Source organism: Amaranthus tricolor, chromosome 1 (assembly GCF_026212465.1).
Source record: "Amaranthus tricolor cultivar Red isolate AtriRed21 chromosome 1, ASM2621246v1, whole genome shotgun sequence".
NCBI lineage: Eukaryota > Viridiplantae > Streptophyta > Magnoliopsida > Caryophyllales > Amaranthaceae > Amaranthus > Amaranthus tricolor.
The window spans coordinates 37,244,324-37,260,503 of record NC_080047.1 but is presented as its reverse complement, the minus strand read 5'-3'; the positions used below and the strand labels follow the sequence as shown (position 1 = coordinate 37,260,503).

General features: G+C 31.0%; 1 protein-coding gene across 1 annotated transcript; it reads left to right on the top strand.

Annotated features, from left to right (window-relative positions):
- The first annotated feature begins 6,549 nt into the window (after positions 1-6,549).
- Positions 6,550-12,109, top strand: LOC130816042 (heat shock 70 kDa protein 8). The gene is made up of 2 exons (XM_057682614.1): positions 6,550-6,819; positions 9,701-12,109. The coding sequence occupies exon 2, from the start codon at positions 9,703-9,705 to the stop codon at positions 11,422-11,424; it is 1,722 nt and encodes a 573-aa protein (XP_057538597.1). The 5' UTR covers positions 6,550-6,819; positions 9,701-9,702; the 3' UTR covers positions 11,425-12,109.
- The last annotated feature ends 4,071 nt before the right edge of the window (positions 12,110-16,180 follow it).

Genomic DNA, 16,180 nt, shown 5'->3' with positions numbered 1-16,180 from the left:
AATAAATAAAATTTTTATCTTCAAACAAGTGTTTTTGTTGAGAATTTTCGGTTATCTTCTAATATCATATTTTTAAGTAGTATTGAATACAAATAAAGATTATCAAAAAATAATTAGAGTAGTAAAAAAATGATCATAAACCTTCACAAGTAATTCTCTAGCTAAATTACGTAAAATTTGTTGGAATTTAAATGCTTGATTGGATTTGTAAAAGTGAAAAATAAAAAAAATTGAAGAAGTGACGTAACAATAAATTAAAGTTTTAGTAAAAAATTGCGAAGCCAACAAGTTTTAGAAACAACATTAGCATTTAGATACCATAGTATTAAGAGATAAGATTGTTATTAACAAAGACATAATAGCTAGATGTAGAGTGACGAATATCAGGACAACTGCCCCAATCAAAATCTGTATAGGAAATTAAGAAGGAAACTGATGATTTGTACAACTGTAAGCCATAATTAAGCTTATTTTTAACATACAAAAGAATACGATGAAGAGTAGCAATATGTTCATCTTTAGGATCATACATGAAGAGACAAACCTGCTGTAAAACATAAGAGATGTCTGAAAATGTGAAACAGTGAACGTTAGATATTGTAGAGCGTCGGCCAATATACGATACAATGTAGGATTATTGCATGGAGATTCCGAATCAGCACTAAGTTTGGTAGCAGTAGTAATAAGAGTTGGGATTGGGTTTGCAGTTAGACATACCTGCCCGATCAAGAATTGAAGAAGCATATTTAGACTGTGGCATTTGATTTTACAACAATCCCCAAAAGATAATCAAGAGAACCAAGATCCTTCATGGTGGATTTAGAGCTCAGTATTCATAATAGACAAATGAAGAGAGTTAGAAGATGCAATAGATATGATTTCATCCCCATAAAGAAGCAAATAGCCCATATCTAACTACAATAGTTGAATAAAGAATTATTAGAAATGCTATTCAAAAAGCCAGTAATTTCATAATCGGCAAAACATCTAGGGGCTTGTTTAACGCTAAAAAGAGACTTACGTAAAAGACAAACATAGTAAGAGCAATACTGAGAAACAATCCTGATAGATGCAGGCTTAAATACCAGACTGAAAGTCTCATCACAATCAGTACATCATGTTGAGACTTACAATCTCCTACCAAATAACCCGAAAAATCTATAAAGGTATGATAATATTGGCATTGCTAGGGCGAAGAACAAGCTCCTAAGTATAATTCTTAATTAAAGCATCATATTCTTCCCACATGGCACATTTCGAATTCGGGTCACATTAAGGCAGTGATAGGATTTTTGGGTACAAGAGAAGGGGAAGAAGAAGTGGCACTATAAGCATGAGAAGAATAATTGGGATTCGACTTATAAATACCTTGTTGACTGCGAGGGGTCATATGGGTAGCAGAATTTTGAGAAGCTCAGGGTATAGACAAGGGAAGAGTAAGAGGGCGACATGGGATGGAGCTGTGATGAATAATTAAAGAGAATGACCCTTGAGAGAATTTTAGAAAAAGTTGAGCGAAAAAATAAAAAAAATTAAGCAAATAAGCGAAATTCTAAACTTTTCCCAAAAGTAAGCGTCCAAACCCTAAAGCTGTGCTTTGGAGCTGTTCGCAGTTACTAACTGCGAACAGCTATTTTGTGTTTTTTGAACTATTCGCAGTTACTAACTGCGAACAGCTCTTTTGTCTTTTATAGCTGTTCGCAGTTAGTAACTGCGAACAGCTCCAAAGCACAGCTTTGGAGTTTGGACGCTTACTTTTGGGAAAAGTTTAGAATTTCGCTTATTTGCTTAATTTTTTTTTATTTTTTCGCTCAACTTTTTATAAAATTCCCCTTGAGATGGATTAGAGATAGGCCCAATAGAGAAAGTTAGGGGAGGAAGAGGAAATAATACTAGGCTGTTTGTACATCGTAAGGGGGAAAATTAGAAATAAATAAGCATTTCTCCTAAAACAAAGTCATAAATAAGCTTTGGTTAAAATTATATCCAAAAATAAGCGCTTTCATATCAATGTTAAGGGTTGGTTTTTGTTCACTGTTACTAACAGCGAGCCATATTAAAGTTGAGTTAAAGGAAGTTAGCTCAAAAATCGTTAGCTGTTAGTAACAGCAAACCATTAACATCCAAATTTAAAAACAGTTAAAAAATCAACTCAATCGGCCGCTGTTACAAAGAGCACCCGATTACTTGGCTAAATTTATTGACTCAGCTTAAGTAATGGCCCGCTGTTAGTAACAGCGGACGATTTTTTGGCGGACTTTTTTGACTGTTCCTAGTAATTCCTGTTCTTGTTAAATGCGAACATATTCAAACCTTAACATCAGAATGGAAGACGCTTATTTTTTGAAATAAGTTTACTCCAAACTTATTTTTTGACTTTTTTTTTTATCTAAATTTACTTATTGATTTCAAATTTTTCTTGTAAGGGGTATGAATTAGTGTGGGCTAAATAATGAATTTGGTCCAAATGAGAAGCGTGCGAGCCTGGGAGAAGAAATGCTGCAATTTTTAGAAATTTGAAATGAATAAGATATATTATCAATAAAATGAACAAAATAAGATAAGTTTCAACTTATTTTCAAAAGTAAGCGTGTAATTCCCAAACCTGTGGTTTGGGGCTGTTCGTAGTTAGTAACTGTGAACAGGTTAAAAAAACAAACTAGCGGTTCTCAGTTACAAACTAGCGGTTCTCAGTTACTAACTGCGAACATCTTTGACTTTTTTTCACCTGTTCGCAGTTAGTAAAACTGCGAACGTCTTTGACTTTTTTTTCAACCGGTGCGTATTTGTGGAGCATGTTGTTCGCAGTTACTAACTAGGAACAACTCGTTTGTTTTTTTTGACCTGTTCAGTTCCTAACTGCGAACAGCCCCAAACCACAGGTTTGGGAATTAAACGCTTACTTTTGGAAATAAGTTGAAACTTATCTTATTTTGTTCATTTTATTGTTAATTTGTCTTAATCATTTCAAATTTTCGCAATTTTAAGGCTACTGAAGAGTGGAGTGGATTAGAGGAAGAGGGAGATCATCATTCACGAATTTATAATTATGAGGGGTGGTAGGATGAGTTTAGGAAGAAGGAAAAATAATCTCATCAAAGAACACATATAAGAATTATTTTTCTAGAAATTGGATCATAACACTTATAGCCTCGATAACAAGATGGATATTCCAAAAAAGGACATAAAGTAGACCGAGGTTGAAGTTTGTGAAGTTTTATTTGAAGAAGAGAATATGACATAAGCAGCCAAAAATATGAATATGGAAATATTGAGGACTTTATAATAAAGAAGATGAGTGTGAGTGAGATGTCTACACAATTTGGATGTAATATTTAGAAGATATGTTGTGGTTTCCAAAGCGTGAGGCCAGAATGTAAGAGGATGTGTTTGAGCTGGAAAAACAAAAACCTTTGCAACCCTACCTGAACCGACCACCACCCAGCCCCTTTCCCCACGCTCCCGAAACCCTTCCCCAGTCCCTTGGTTCCCGACATCAATTTTGTCCCCTTGCTGTCTACTGGTGGTGGTAGTGGCAAGAAGGGGAGGCTGTTAAGTTTTAAATTTTTTTAGTTTATCAGTTTTTTTAAAATTTATATTTATTATTTTTTTTTTGAAAATAACATGTTATTTAGGTGATTCATAACCGTAGTTCACTCATAGCAAAAACACTTTCCAAAATTCGAATTATCAATTTTTAATTAAAAGTTGAAATTATTATAGGAAAATATTGAATAATTCTGAAATAAATTTCTTATTCAGTAGGTCTCTCAAGAGACCGTCACTTTGAAAGATGACTCCCAAAGACCAGCCCAATTTATTTATAGAAAAAAAAAACACGTTCACATTTCACAAAATATCTACTACAATTTTTAGTAGGTATTTTACATACTGAAGTAGACATGTAAACACCTACAACACATAACATAAACACCTACACAAAATAATCTAAACACTTACAGCACATAACATAAACTCCTACAATACATAATATAAATACATACAACAAATAACCTAAACAATTACAACACATGACCTAAACCCTAACAACAAATAACCTAAACACCTATCGCACGTAACACCTACTTGAAAACTTCAACATGTTTAAAATACCTATTAGACATATTGTAAACCCCTACTTAACGTATCCTAAATGCCTACTTAAAGTATCTTAAAAACATATCGAGTAAGTGTGTAGTTACACTATATTTTTCGTTTTTTATTTTTAAAAAATCTAATGGGCCGGCCTATTAGAGACTAACCATCTCTTACAATTAGTGTTTCATATTTACTTATCAGCTGGTCTTGGACGAGACCATCTCAATATGAGACGAATAGCCCAATCAGCCCAATTAAATTTTTTCTCAATATGCGCTCAATATTTGATCTATTTAAGGTCATAATTGATACATTTAAGGTTAAAAATGAATTTTTTATAAGTTATAACTGATCATAATTAATTAATTTAAGGTTTGAACTGATCATTCTTAGATAAAAATTGAAAATTTTTATAACAAAGAAGGCTTGAACTCTTGGTTATTTCCATGAGCATTCATCGAATCAAGTGGCAAACATAATTCGAAAGTTGAAACTTTCTCCACCTTCACATCCAAGGTAAGCAAACATTACACCTAAAACTTTATTTCCAAGTCCATTAATGAACATAATCTGTTGTGGAAAGAGCAATATCACTATTATTGATCGATGATTAAAAAGTACAAGTATCTTATGTTTCATTAAAACCATCATGTATGCATTAAATAAGAGTACTAGTATTCTGCAATGTTTTAACACTATCATGCAAACTAATAATTTTGATGTAAATTAACAAATGACATTTTAACATAATGTTGTCATGTGTAATTTTTCTATTGGCTGAATGCTTATTAGTAGAGATTTTGCATTGTTTATAGATTATTGCCTAATATAGTTTCGCACAGATTAAAGGATGATTGACTATTATTTTTGCAATAAAAAAACTTGCAATTTTAAAATTTTATTGCTATTTGTATTTCCTTTTTTACTAATTTGTCTTGATTATTTTGTTGATTGATATTTACTGGATGAGACAAATTTGTATAAATTGATTGATGAACACTTGCATTAATTAAAATCATTTTATAATATATTAAATAACATAACAAATCTGCATGAAGTCTTTTAGAATAATATTATTAGCATTTCAAAACACAAAAGCTTTGATTGTCTTAAACAAAATTTTAATTTTGTAGTATAATTAACTTTCAGTTTTAATAGATGGTTGCCATATTTGTTCCTAATTATTGGCTTGGCAAAATTGCATTTATTGAATAACAATTATTTATTGGTTGAGACAAATTTGCAAAGAATGTTTTTCTAATTGATATACTAAATAATCTTGAATTTGTGAAATTTATATTTACTAGGTAAAAATTATTTATTAGTTGAGACAAAATTACATACAAGGAAAATTTATATTTACCTAGATGAAACAAATTACTAAACAAAATCACAGTTTTATATATTTAATACTCCTAATATACTAAATAAAATAACGGTTTGCCTATGCAACAAGGCATAGGTTAAGGGAGTATTAATTACCTTCATTTACCAACTTTATTTAAGGATTTTCTTATTTGTTCTTTTTTTTTATATTTACTTTAATTAATGTATATATGAAATTATTATTCCCAATAGCATATTTAAGAGAATAAAGTAAGCTCATAAAAAAATTTAATGGTCTTAACCTATACTATTGTGGCATAGGTTAGAAAAAACCCATAAAATAAATCAGAATATTATTTGCATAGAATCTTTTAAATTAATTTCAACACTATTTTTATACACTTCAGTTGTAATTATGTTAAACAAATAATCTTCTGTATGAGTAATACAGATTTTACCGTATCTTTATTGATTTCTATTTTAATAGCAGAAGAAATAAAAAGGATAGTGCATAAATTAAAGAGAGGGCAATATTAGCACCAACAAACGAAATTATTGATAAGGTCAACGAACATATATTTCACTTTTTCCTGGAGATGAGATGACGTATTTGAGTTTGGATTTAACCAATTATATATATTACACTTTAAATTAAAAAATTAAACTAATGAAGTTAATATATATTTTCCCGTTATTTTGAAAATCTAATTTTTTATAGATGTTAAAACACTAAGAAATTCGTGCATTGCACGGGTTTTATACTAGTTATTGATAGTTTTATTGACTATTCATTTATTGTTTGAAATTTATCCATATAATGATGAAATAATGCCATTTAATAAACTTCGTTCTAAAATTGTGAAAACAAAACCATTTTTAGGTAGAAATTAATCAGTTTAACGTCAAAATTGATTACTTATAGGTCCAAAGTAAAATTTTTTATTTTAATTAATTTGTTTAAGTTTACTTTACTTTGAAATTAATACCTTTAAGTTTAAAATTGACAAATTCCAAGAAAATGAAGAAAACAAAGAAAAAGTGTGTGATGTTGTTATATGGGCTAATGGCCGTCTCATCCAAGTTTTTGTGTTTATTTATTTATATTTTATCCTATTAGTGACATGTGAGTTAACATGTAGAAAGATGACAGGTTGCAGATTGGAGAGGAAATTGATGGAGTGATCCCAGTTATTCTAGGTTGGTCTAGAACGTCAAAGAATCGGTTACTACGTATTATACAAATTACTACTACTACACTTTCATTACCATCTCTTGGTCTCTGTCTCACAAGTTTCTTCATTCGTCGCTCTCCCTTCAACTTCATCGATCGACACCACCGCAATATTTCCCTTTCTCTCCTTCTTCTTCTTCTTCTTTCCGGAATATTCTTTCACTGTATGTTTTCCTCTCTCTTTTTCTTTCATGCATTTCGAAGCTTCCCGACACATCTTTTTTACTAATTACTATCTACAATTGTTTGTTGCAATTTTTTTACTTTGCACTTTGTTTTTTCTGTGTCTTATTTGCTTAATAATTAATGGTTTACCTTTATCAATTCTATGTTTGAGTATTAGTTTGATTTTATGAATGTTTGGCTTTGAAAGATCATAGCTTTGCATTGTTTACTTTTATTTTTGGCTGTTGGCTGTTGTCTGTTTTTTTAATTCCTTCTTCCTGTGTCTTAGGATTTTAGGTCTTGGCCAGCTTGAGCTTATATTACTTGCAAAATCAAATTATGTTCACCTAATTAATCAATTTTGCAAATGTATCGGCTATTTGGCTATCTGATTATAATTATAACGTATAACACATTATTTGAAAGCTGAGTTAGTTTTTGAATGTTCATCTCATTCTGTTCTTAATAGCAATTGCTTGATGTTGGAATGACCTTCTTTGGCTTTGGGCTTTTGTTGGTGCTAAGGATGAATACAAATAATCAAGCAACCTTAACTTGCTAGTCTCCAAAACTAAATTTTTTGTTTAACATGATGGTTAAATGCTCATTGCCTATTTTTTCTCATCTTGGGCTGAATAAATTTAGGTATGTGCTTGCCTATGGTAAAGAACATAATTTTGCTACTACAACTATTTTTTGGTTTTGAAAGTGATTGTTTGGGTAAATTATTGATGGTGATGTTGTAGTGAATGTGACTTTTATTTTCGTTTCGATTTAATGGCTTCATCTCCTAACTATGGGGTCTTGCCCAAAGTCTCTTGATACACGAATATCCTCGCTAATCATGAATCAGAATACACTTATTAGGGTGGTTTTTAGGTATTTTGGAGCCATTTTGAGTGAATCATGAATCAAAAGAATTAGTTGACAACTTGCCAAGGGCTCTGAGTCACTTAGAGGATTTCTATTTTTGCTTGAATGAAGGGATTATTTTCAAGGCTGCAACTTCTATATGTACAACTGAATCAGTACTTGCATCTCAGGGCACTTTCTATAATTTGGCATATAAAGCCAAAAACAGCTCTTTTAACACTTTAAGATTACCAACTGTTTGATCTCATTGATTTTCGTTTGTATAAGGTTAGTTCAATTTTGTACATTTGTTGGAGCATTGAGAGGGTATCGTTTGTAACTGTTTGATGCTGCAAATTTTTTCAAACTGTTTTGAAATAAACTTTGTTCAAACTGTTAATTATAACAATAATAGAGCAGCTATCGAATACAAAAGATACTTGTGTAATGTATTTGTGCGTTCTAATCTTACATCTAGTGATTTATATTTATAAAAATTTTAAAATTGATAAATGTCATATTTGTATGGAAAATTCGTAGACTATGTTAACATTATGGAACAACTGTGCCAAGGATTTCTTTATGCTTTTAGACCATTGCTAAACGTAAGGTGAAACATAAGGTTGTGTTTGGGTTGAGGAAATTTCTTAGAGAGGAAGAGCAGTTAATTGAAGGGATGCATTTTCAAGGAGATTTGGAAGGAAGGGATTTAAACTTTGAAGGGATTCACCCTCTTTTAATTTGTGAATGACCAAATTTCTCCAAATCTGGAAAGATCTATAAGGAAAATAAGTTTTCTCTTCCTCTTTCTTACCTTCTCTTTTCTCTAAATGAACAAGATTCAAGGGAAGCTTGTTTTTGTTATTTCCTCGCCATTCTTTCCTTTCCCTTCACTTCCTTTTTTTTGCTTTCAAAAATTCTTATCCAAACAGTGTAAACTCAACTTTGCACGGATTATTATTGATTCAATCATTAGTATTCGCTTCTTATAAATTGACAAAATTGATTTAATTATTGTGATATGTATTTTTTGTGTTTTAGTATCTCCCTTTTAAGAAATCTGATTAATTTATTCATGTTAGTCTAATTTAATATTCATGTTAGTCTACATGGGAAGATACTTGAGTCGCAAGGTCGAATTAAGCCCTCTTAAAATCTTGTTCCTTTTTGATCTGTCTCTTTCTTTTCTTTCCATAATGGTAAATATGGTTTACAGATTGTTTTCTAATTATGTGAAATGTCTGCTTACCTTCACTACTATGAGGAAAATTCATTACAACTTGATGCGCAAGTTGGATTGTTTAGTATCGCGTATCTTTACTACTAGATGGTAGTCAATGGGAAAGGATCATATCCATCAATACTAATACTAACTATTAGAGTATAAACTCTAATATATCTTGAGGCCTCAACCATCAGCTTTAGCTTTTGGTTGAGTTGGTTCCATGACATGGTATCAGAGCCAGTGTGATAAAAGGTCACGGCTTTAAATCTCAACCGCCCCTCATTTATGTAGAATATTTAGCGTCAGTAATGAGGAAGACTTGTGCTGCATTCACACTTTTAGTCCAATGGACTCTTGTGTTAGGTGGCGTGTAAGAGTATATAACTTATCCTGAGGCCTCAACCTTCAACTTAAGTTTTTGGTTGAGTTGGTTCCATGACATATCCTATCCTTCTTTCTGGTTTGTGTTTGTGCTGCTTGTTCACATTCTTACATCTAATAGGATTGCACCTGTTTGGTAGAGTTAGAATATGTTGCCCAGATGACACTGTACAATAGAAGGTTTTGGTTCACCCGCAATGAATATTTTTCTACCCTTCCCATGGTTCACCCGCAATGGCATATTTGCACTATTTTGATATTGTTGATTCTGTTGAGTTTTCAAGACGTAGATGTTTCAGCATTTTCATTGTATTTTTGTTTCCACATGAATGTTTCCTGGCCCGTCACATAATCGAGGGTTAAATCATACTTGCATGGACCGAAGTTCCATCTTACATTTGAAACTGGTTTGTTTATTGCAGGAATGGCCCAACCAGCGTACACAGTAGCTTCTGACAGTGAAACTACTGGAGAGGATAAGTCTTCTGCATTCCCAGGAATTGCAATTGGTATTGATATTGGTACTTCACAATGTAGTGTGGCGTTTTGGAATGGATCTGAAGTGGAGTTACTTAAGAACACTAGGAACCAGAAAAGAATGCAGTCATATGTGAGCTTCAAAGATGAAGTCCCCACAGGTGGAGTCAGCAGTGAACTTACCCATGAGCAAGATATCCTGTCTGGAGCGACAATCTTCAATATGAAACGGCTAATTGGAAGGATTGACACTGATCCTGTTGTTCATGCTACCAAAAGCCTACCCTTTTTAGTTCAGACCTTGGATATTGGTGTGCGGCCGTTTATAGCTGCTTTGGTGAACAATGCTTGGAGGTCTACTACACCCGAGGAAGTTTTAGCAATTTTTCTTGTCGAATTGAAGACCATGGCAGAAGTTCAGTTGAAAAGGCCTATACAAAATGTAGTTCTAACTGTTCCTATTTCGTTTAGCCGTTTTCAGCTGTCTAGAATTGAACGTGCCTGTGCCATGGCGGGCCTTCATGTTCTTAGATTGATGCCTGAACCAACTGCTGTAGCACTTTTATATGCACAACAGCAGCAACACACCGTTCACGAAAATATGGGCAGTGGAAGCGAGAAGATCTCCCTTATTTTCAACATGGGAGCTGGCTATAGTGATGTAGCCGTTAGCGCGACAGCTGGTGGTGTTTCACAGATAAAAGCCTTATCAGGAATTGCTGTTGGAGGGGAGGACCTTCTTCAAAACTTGATGCGTCATCTCTTACCTGGATTTGACACGGCTTTCTCTGGCCATGGGCTCGATGTCATCAAAGCAAGGGCTTCTCTTCGAGTTGCAGCTCAGAATGCTATGCATATGCTTTCATCTCAAACAAGCGTTAAAGTTGATGTCGACTTGGGAAATGGTAGAAGAGTGACGAAGCTTCTAGAAAGAAAGGAATTCGAGGATGTTAACATGACATTATTCAACAAATGCGAACGTCTAATACTGCAATGCTTGAATGATGCTAAGGTAGAAATAGAAGATCTGACTGATGTAATACTAGTTGGAGGATGTTCTGTAATTCCCAAGGTCCGAGATTTTGTGAAGAGCATTTGCAAAAGAGAGAATCTCTATGAAGGGATAAACCCGCTTGAAGCTGCAGTATGTGGAGCAGCACTAGAAGGAGCAGTGGCATCTGGTGTAACAGATCCGTTCGGAAACCTCGACTTGCTAACCATACAAGCTACTCCTCTAAGCATCGGGATTCAAGCAAGCGGAAACAAATTTGTCCCCATCATCATGAAGAATACGGCTGTCCCTGCAAGAAAGGACTTGGTTTTTACGACGGTCCACGACAACCAACCTGAGGTATTGATAGTCATTTACGAAGGGGATGAAACGAAAGCAGAGGAGAATTATTTACTTGGGTATTTCAAAATCAGTGGGATCCCTCCGTTGCCAAAAGGAATTCCAGAGATAAATGTGTGCTTGGATATTGATGCTTCAAACGTTCTGAGAGTCTTGGCCGGTGTTGTGGTTCCAGGCAATCAGCAGCTGGTTATTCCAATCATGGAAGTGAGAATGCCAACCATTGATGATGGGCATGGCTGGTGTGCTGAAGCTTTAAGCAGGATTTCTGGCTCTTCATTGGGTTTAACACCATTACAGAAGAAAACCCAGGCATGATATCGAGCTATTACCTATACGTTGCTTATTTTTAGATCCTGTTTGAAATGGTAGGCTATTAAAGGCAATGGTGGGTATGGTAATCACCACCGACTTGAATAGCTTATGCATTTCATTATTGCTGTTAAACTTCCTTCCAAACATGGCTTCTTTTCTGGTATAGAGTGTTGGTAATGTTTATGTGTTTGTTTTTTATGATGTAAATTATAGATGTGGAAATAAAATAGGCTGTGGTTGTGCATTGTGTCATGTAGTAAAGAAGTAATTGGTTCTTTACAGCTTATTGTTGATATATTAATGCTAATACAGTTGCAATTTAAGGTAGAGTGAGTGCCTTAGTTCCTTATTTTACCTCTTTATTTCCCAAGGCAACCAAAAGTGGCTCAATGAATAGAGGATTTGCATGTTGAGTAGAAGGTTTGGGGTTTGATCTCTACAGGGTGCAGGCATAAGTTGGGAATTTCTTGACTACCCGCATTTTGAGGGAAGAAGTATAGATTATCTGCATCTTTCAGGGAAAAAAAAACCCAAACCAAGATATTAGGAGTGTTTTTTATTTATTTATTTATTTTTTTAATTTCTTAAGGCAACTTTTGTTTGTTCTCTTTGACATTGCTCACATTTCCTAAATTTAGATTCAAACAAGGGAACTCACAAATGTAAATCAACTTTCACATACCAAATTGTCTCTCACTTAAATTTCTTTGTCGGTGTTATAAAGTTAATAAATTATTTTTATGTGATAGGATTTTACAGGGTAGGAGTTTTATAATTTTTATTTATCTTTTTAAAGAGTTTTTTCTATGGTGATTAACAAATCACGCTGGTTGATTTAAATTTCATGTTTCTTTTTCAAGTTCAAAAACAGTACATTAGAATTGAGATGGTTCAATGGTTTATAAAGCTACTCTTTGTTCCAAGCTTCCTACTTAATCTCTTGTTCAATTTAAATACCTTTATATTTTGTCTACATATCAACTTAACTAGTAATTCTCGTATATTTATTCAAATGTCAATTTATTAGGCAAGACATCTATAATCTATTACTATCACTAAAACAAAACACTGCTGACATCATCACTATTTAATATTACTTACGTGTCACAATCTCAATAAAAGTTTTCCTTTAAAACTCAATAATGATGTCATTGTTATTGTTATCTATAACTATTACTAAAACAAAACATTGCTGACATTATCACTATTTAATATTGCTTACGTGTCATAGTCTCAACAAAAGTTTTCTCTCAAAAACTTAATGATGATATCATTGTTACTATGACTAATATTTATATTTTTGACTTTATTACTTTCAAATTATGATTATAATATTATTTATATTGATTGATTTTATATTTTGTAGGTCACATCATTTAATGTATTAGAAAATCATATAAGTATTTTATTTTATTTTTTTCAATTATTTATAAAATCTTAATAAATTTTATTTATTAAATGAGTAATATTTAGTGTATTGGATATTTTGAGATGGTTAAAACATAATATACTTTTATTAGGATTGTATTTTGATTATTTATATCATTGGTTACTTAAATACAATGCTTAATTCTAATATGATTTAGGTTGTAATTATCTTTATGTACGTCACTTATATTTTCTATGACAAAAAATATTATTTTTTTTAAATTTTATGAAATAATTTTACATGTTTTTATGTTTAATTTGATTTTCAAGTGTGTTATTAATAGTTGTAATACTTTATAAAAATTAAAATAATATTTATTATTGTTAGCATAAATTGGTATGTTATTTTTTATTTAAAAAATTCATAATTTTGTATTGTATACTATAGGTACGAACCATTTGTCCTTTTATTTAAAATAGATATATTAAAGTGTATATATATATATATATATATATATATATATATATATATATATATATATATATATATATATATATATATATATATATATTAAGTATATAATTAAATTTTTGGTCTTTTTATTGTGATTTATTTATCATGAACTAAAATTTTAAAATTATCTGCACACACGATACAAAATATAATACAAGTCATACAATATATGTAATGTATATAATTATGCAGAATGAAATAAAATATAACTATAATATAAAATTTATTTCTTAAAATTTTAATTTCTTAATAAATACAAGTATGTTGAAAAATTTCATAAAACGTTATGTTATCAAATTATAATAATATAGCTATTAAAACTTTCTAGGTTTTGAATATGATAATACTTTTTTTGTAGGAGTTTGCAAAACAAGGCTCAACAAAGCAGGACCTAAACTTCACCTACTAGCAAGAATATATTCATCATTGTTCCAAAGTTTCTATGGTAACTTTGGTAAGCATTGTTCCAAAAAAGAGTTTATGTACGCCATAAATATCAAAGTAGCTGCCTAGTAGGAACTTTATGGTACCAAAGTTTGAAAAAAAAAAATAATCACTTTTATTCATTATTATTGTCATATTGCTTTTTAAATACTATTTATTGACCATTTTTAATTAATATTTTATTTTTAATTTATAAGTTAAAATATCGTCAAGTAAGATCTTGTTTTTAATGTAAATTTTACTACTATCAACTATTATAATTTTTACTCAAGCACAATTAATTGAAATAGTGCATTAACAAATATAGAATAATAATAGTAAATAATAGGGAGTATATAAGGAAGTCTAAAAAATATACTTGCTACATTTGATTTTTTATGCAATCCAATACGTTAATTTGATCGTTTATATATTGAATTATACACGTCTAAAAAATATAAAAAAATTGATATTATGAAAGTATGTGATTAGATGATTCAAACAAAATCCTACTTGACTATATTTTTTTCTTATACATTAGCCGCAATATGTATAATAAGCTTGAGCGATGAATAGTGTCAATAACGAAAATGTAGCGAGTATTTCAGAACGAAGGAAGTCTATAAGTTTTCAGCTTGTCTTGTATGAGACCGTCTCACCATGAGATGGGTTCATATAATAGCCCATTTCTTCATTTGAATACTCTAAGATCATAAGTAATCGTTTTAAGATTATAAGTAATCATTCTAAGACTATAAAAAATAATTATATTAAAATTATAAGTGATCACTTTAAAGTTATAAGTGATCATTTTAAGACAAAAAATGTATATTAGGCTAGCCAATTAGAGATGGTCTCACCATGAGACCGTTTTATTTAAGAATTAGTGATAAGTTTTTAGATGATTAATATATTTTTATTGAATAATAAATTTGATTGATAAAGAATGAGACTATAAACATTAAAAAAATTTACGGAAAAAATATGGGGACCAAATATATTATATATGTTAATAAATTTAATGAGAAACATATGAGGACCACAAGTAATATGAAAATGTTAAAATATAGTTAGTGGAAGATATGTAAGGGTTATAAACATTATTAAAATATTAAAATGATGATGAATCAAAGTTGTCAAAAATCATGGTTCTTTTTGGAATTGTTCAGACCCGCAGAATCGAACTGGTAGAACGAATCGTAGGATCATAAAATTTCTACAATAAACTTAAATTTGCTATCTAGTCATAATTATAAATTAAGATTTTATTAATTAAAGTTTAAGGAAAATTCCACACGGTAGCATCGAACTTTCATAAAACGCCAGTGGTAGTAATTTTGTAAGATTTTTCCACATGGTAGCATCTAGTTTATGTCTTATCTAACTGCCGTAGCATTTTCCATTATATTCTTGTCAATTTCCATCTAATTCACCATTTTGACGTTTCTATCCTTATTAAGTGTTGATTGTTGTCTTTATAATTTGCCCTAAACCATTTTTATGCTCTCAAATGTTTAATTTACCAGTTTGATGTTTAAGTTACCGTTTGATTCATCAACACTCTTAAATGTTATAATAATTTTATTTTATTCAAATTGTTGGCATTTTTTACAAGAGGTGCCTTAAGCACTATTACATAAGCCATAATGTTCACTTAATGTACTCAACTAGGAATCTAGGATTATAAAGTTCATAATGTGCATTTCAAGCACTAATATATATAGGGCTAAACAGAGCTTGGTCTAAATCGAAAACCAAATCGGACCAAACTGTAATTTTAATATTTGGTCTGGTCTACGGTTTAGACTGGTTTTTTTCAAAATAAATTACGGTTTACGGTTTGGTCCCTGTTTTTATTTTTCAGACTAGACCAGATCGCAAACCGTACTATGACCAAAAATCATAAGTTTTTTTAAAAAATATATTGCTACCTTGATATTTTGAGATTTAGTTATATTTTGTGATTGTGGGTACAAAATATTTGTAAAACACATATATTAATTTGTGAAAAATTATAAAGACAATAACCAACACTTAATAAGGGTAGAAATATCAAAATGGTGAATTAGACGAAAATTGACAAAAATTTAATGGAAAATGCTACGGCAGTTAGATAAGACATAAATTAGTTGGTACCATGTGGAAAAATCTTGGAAAAGTGCTATAACTGGCGTTTCATAAAAGTTAGATGCTACCATGTGGAATTTCCCAAAGTTTAATTCACTTTATTTTTAAGAATGAAATAAAAAATATTTGATAATTAGTTTAAATCTTCGTGCCAATGAAGAGATTTATTTTTTAAAATTTATGATGATGAATACTTAAATTGTAAGAAAAAGTAATGAAAGATGTTACATAAGAAAAAATAATAAAAATTAAGAATAAATTTGTAAAATCGAATAGTAAGTCGTAGGATAGTAGAATCGTGTTATGATTTTACCTCTACAAATTTTA

Coding starts and splice junctions, on each gene's coding strand:
- LOC130816042 (XM_057682614.1), top strand. CDS start 9,703: ATGGCCCAACCAGCGTACACAGTAGCTTCTGACAGTGAAACTACTGGA.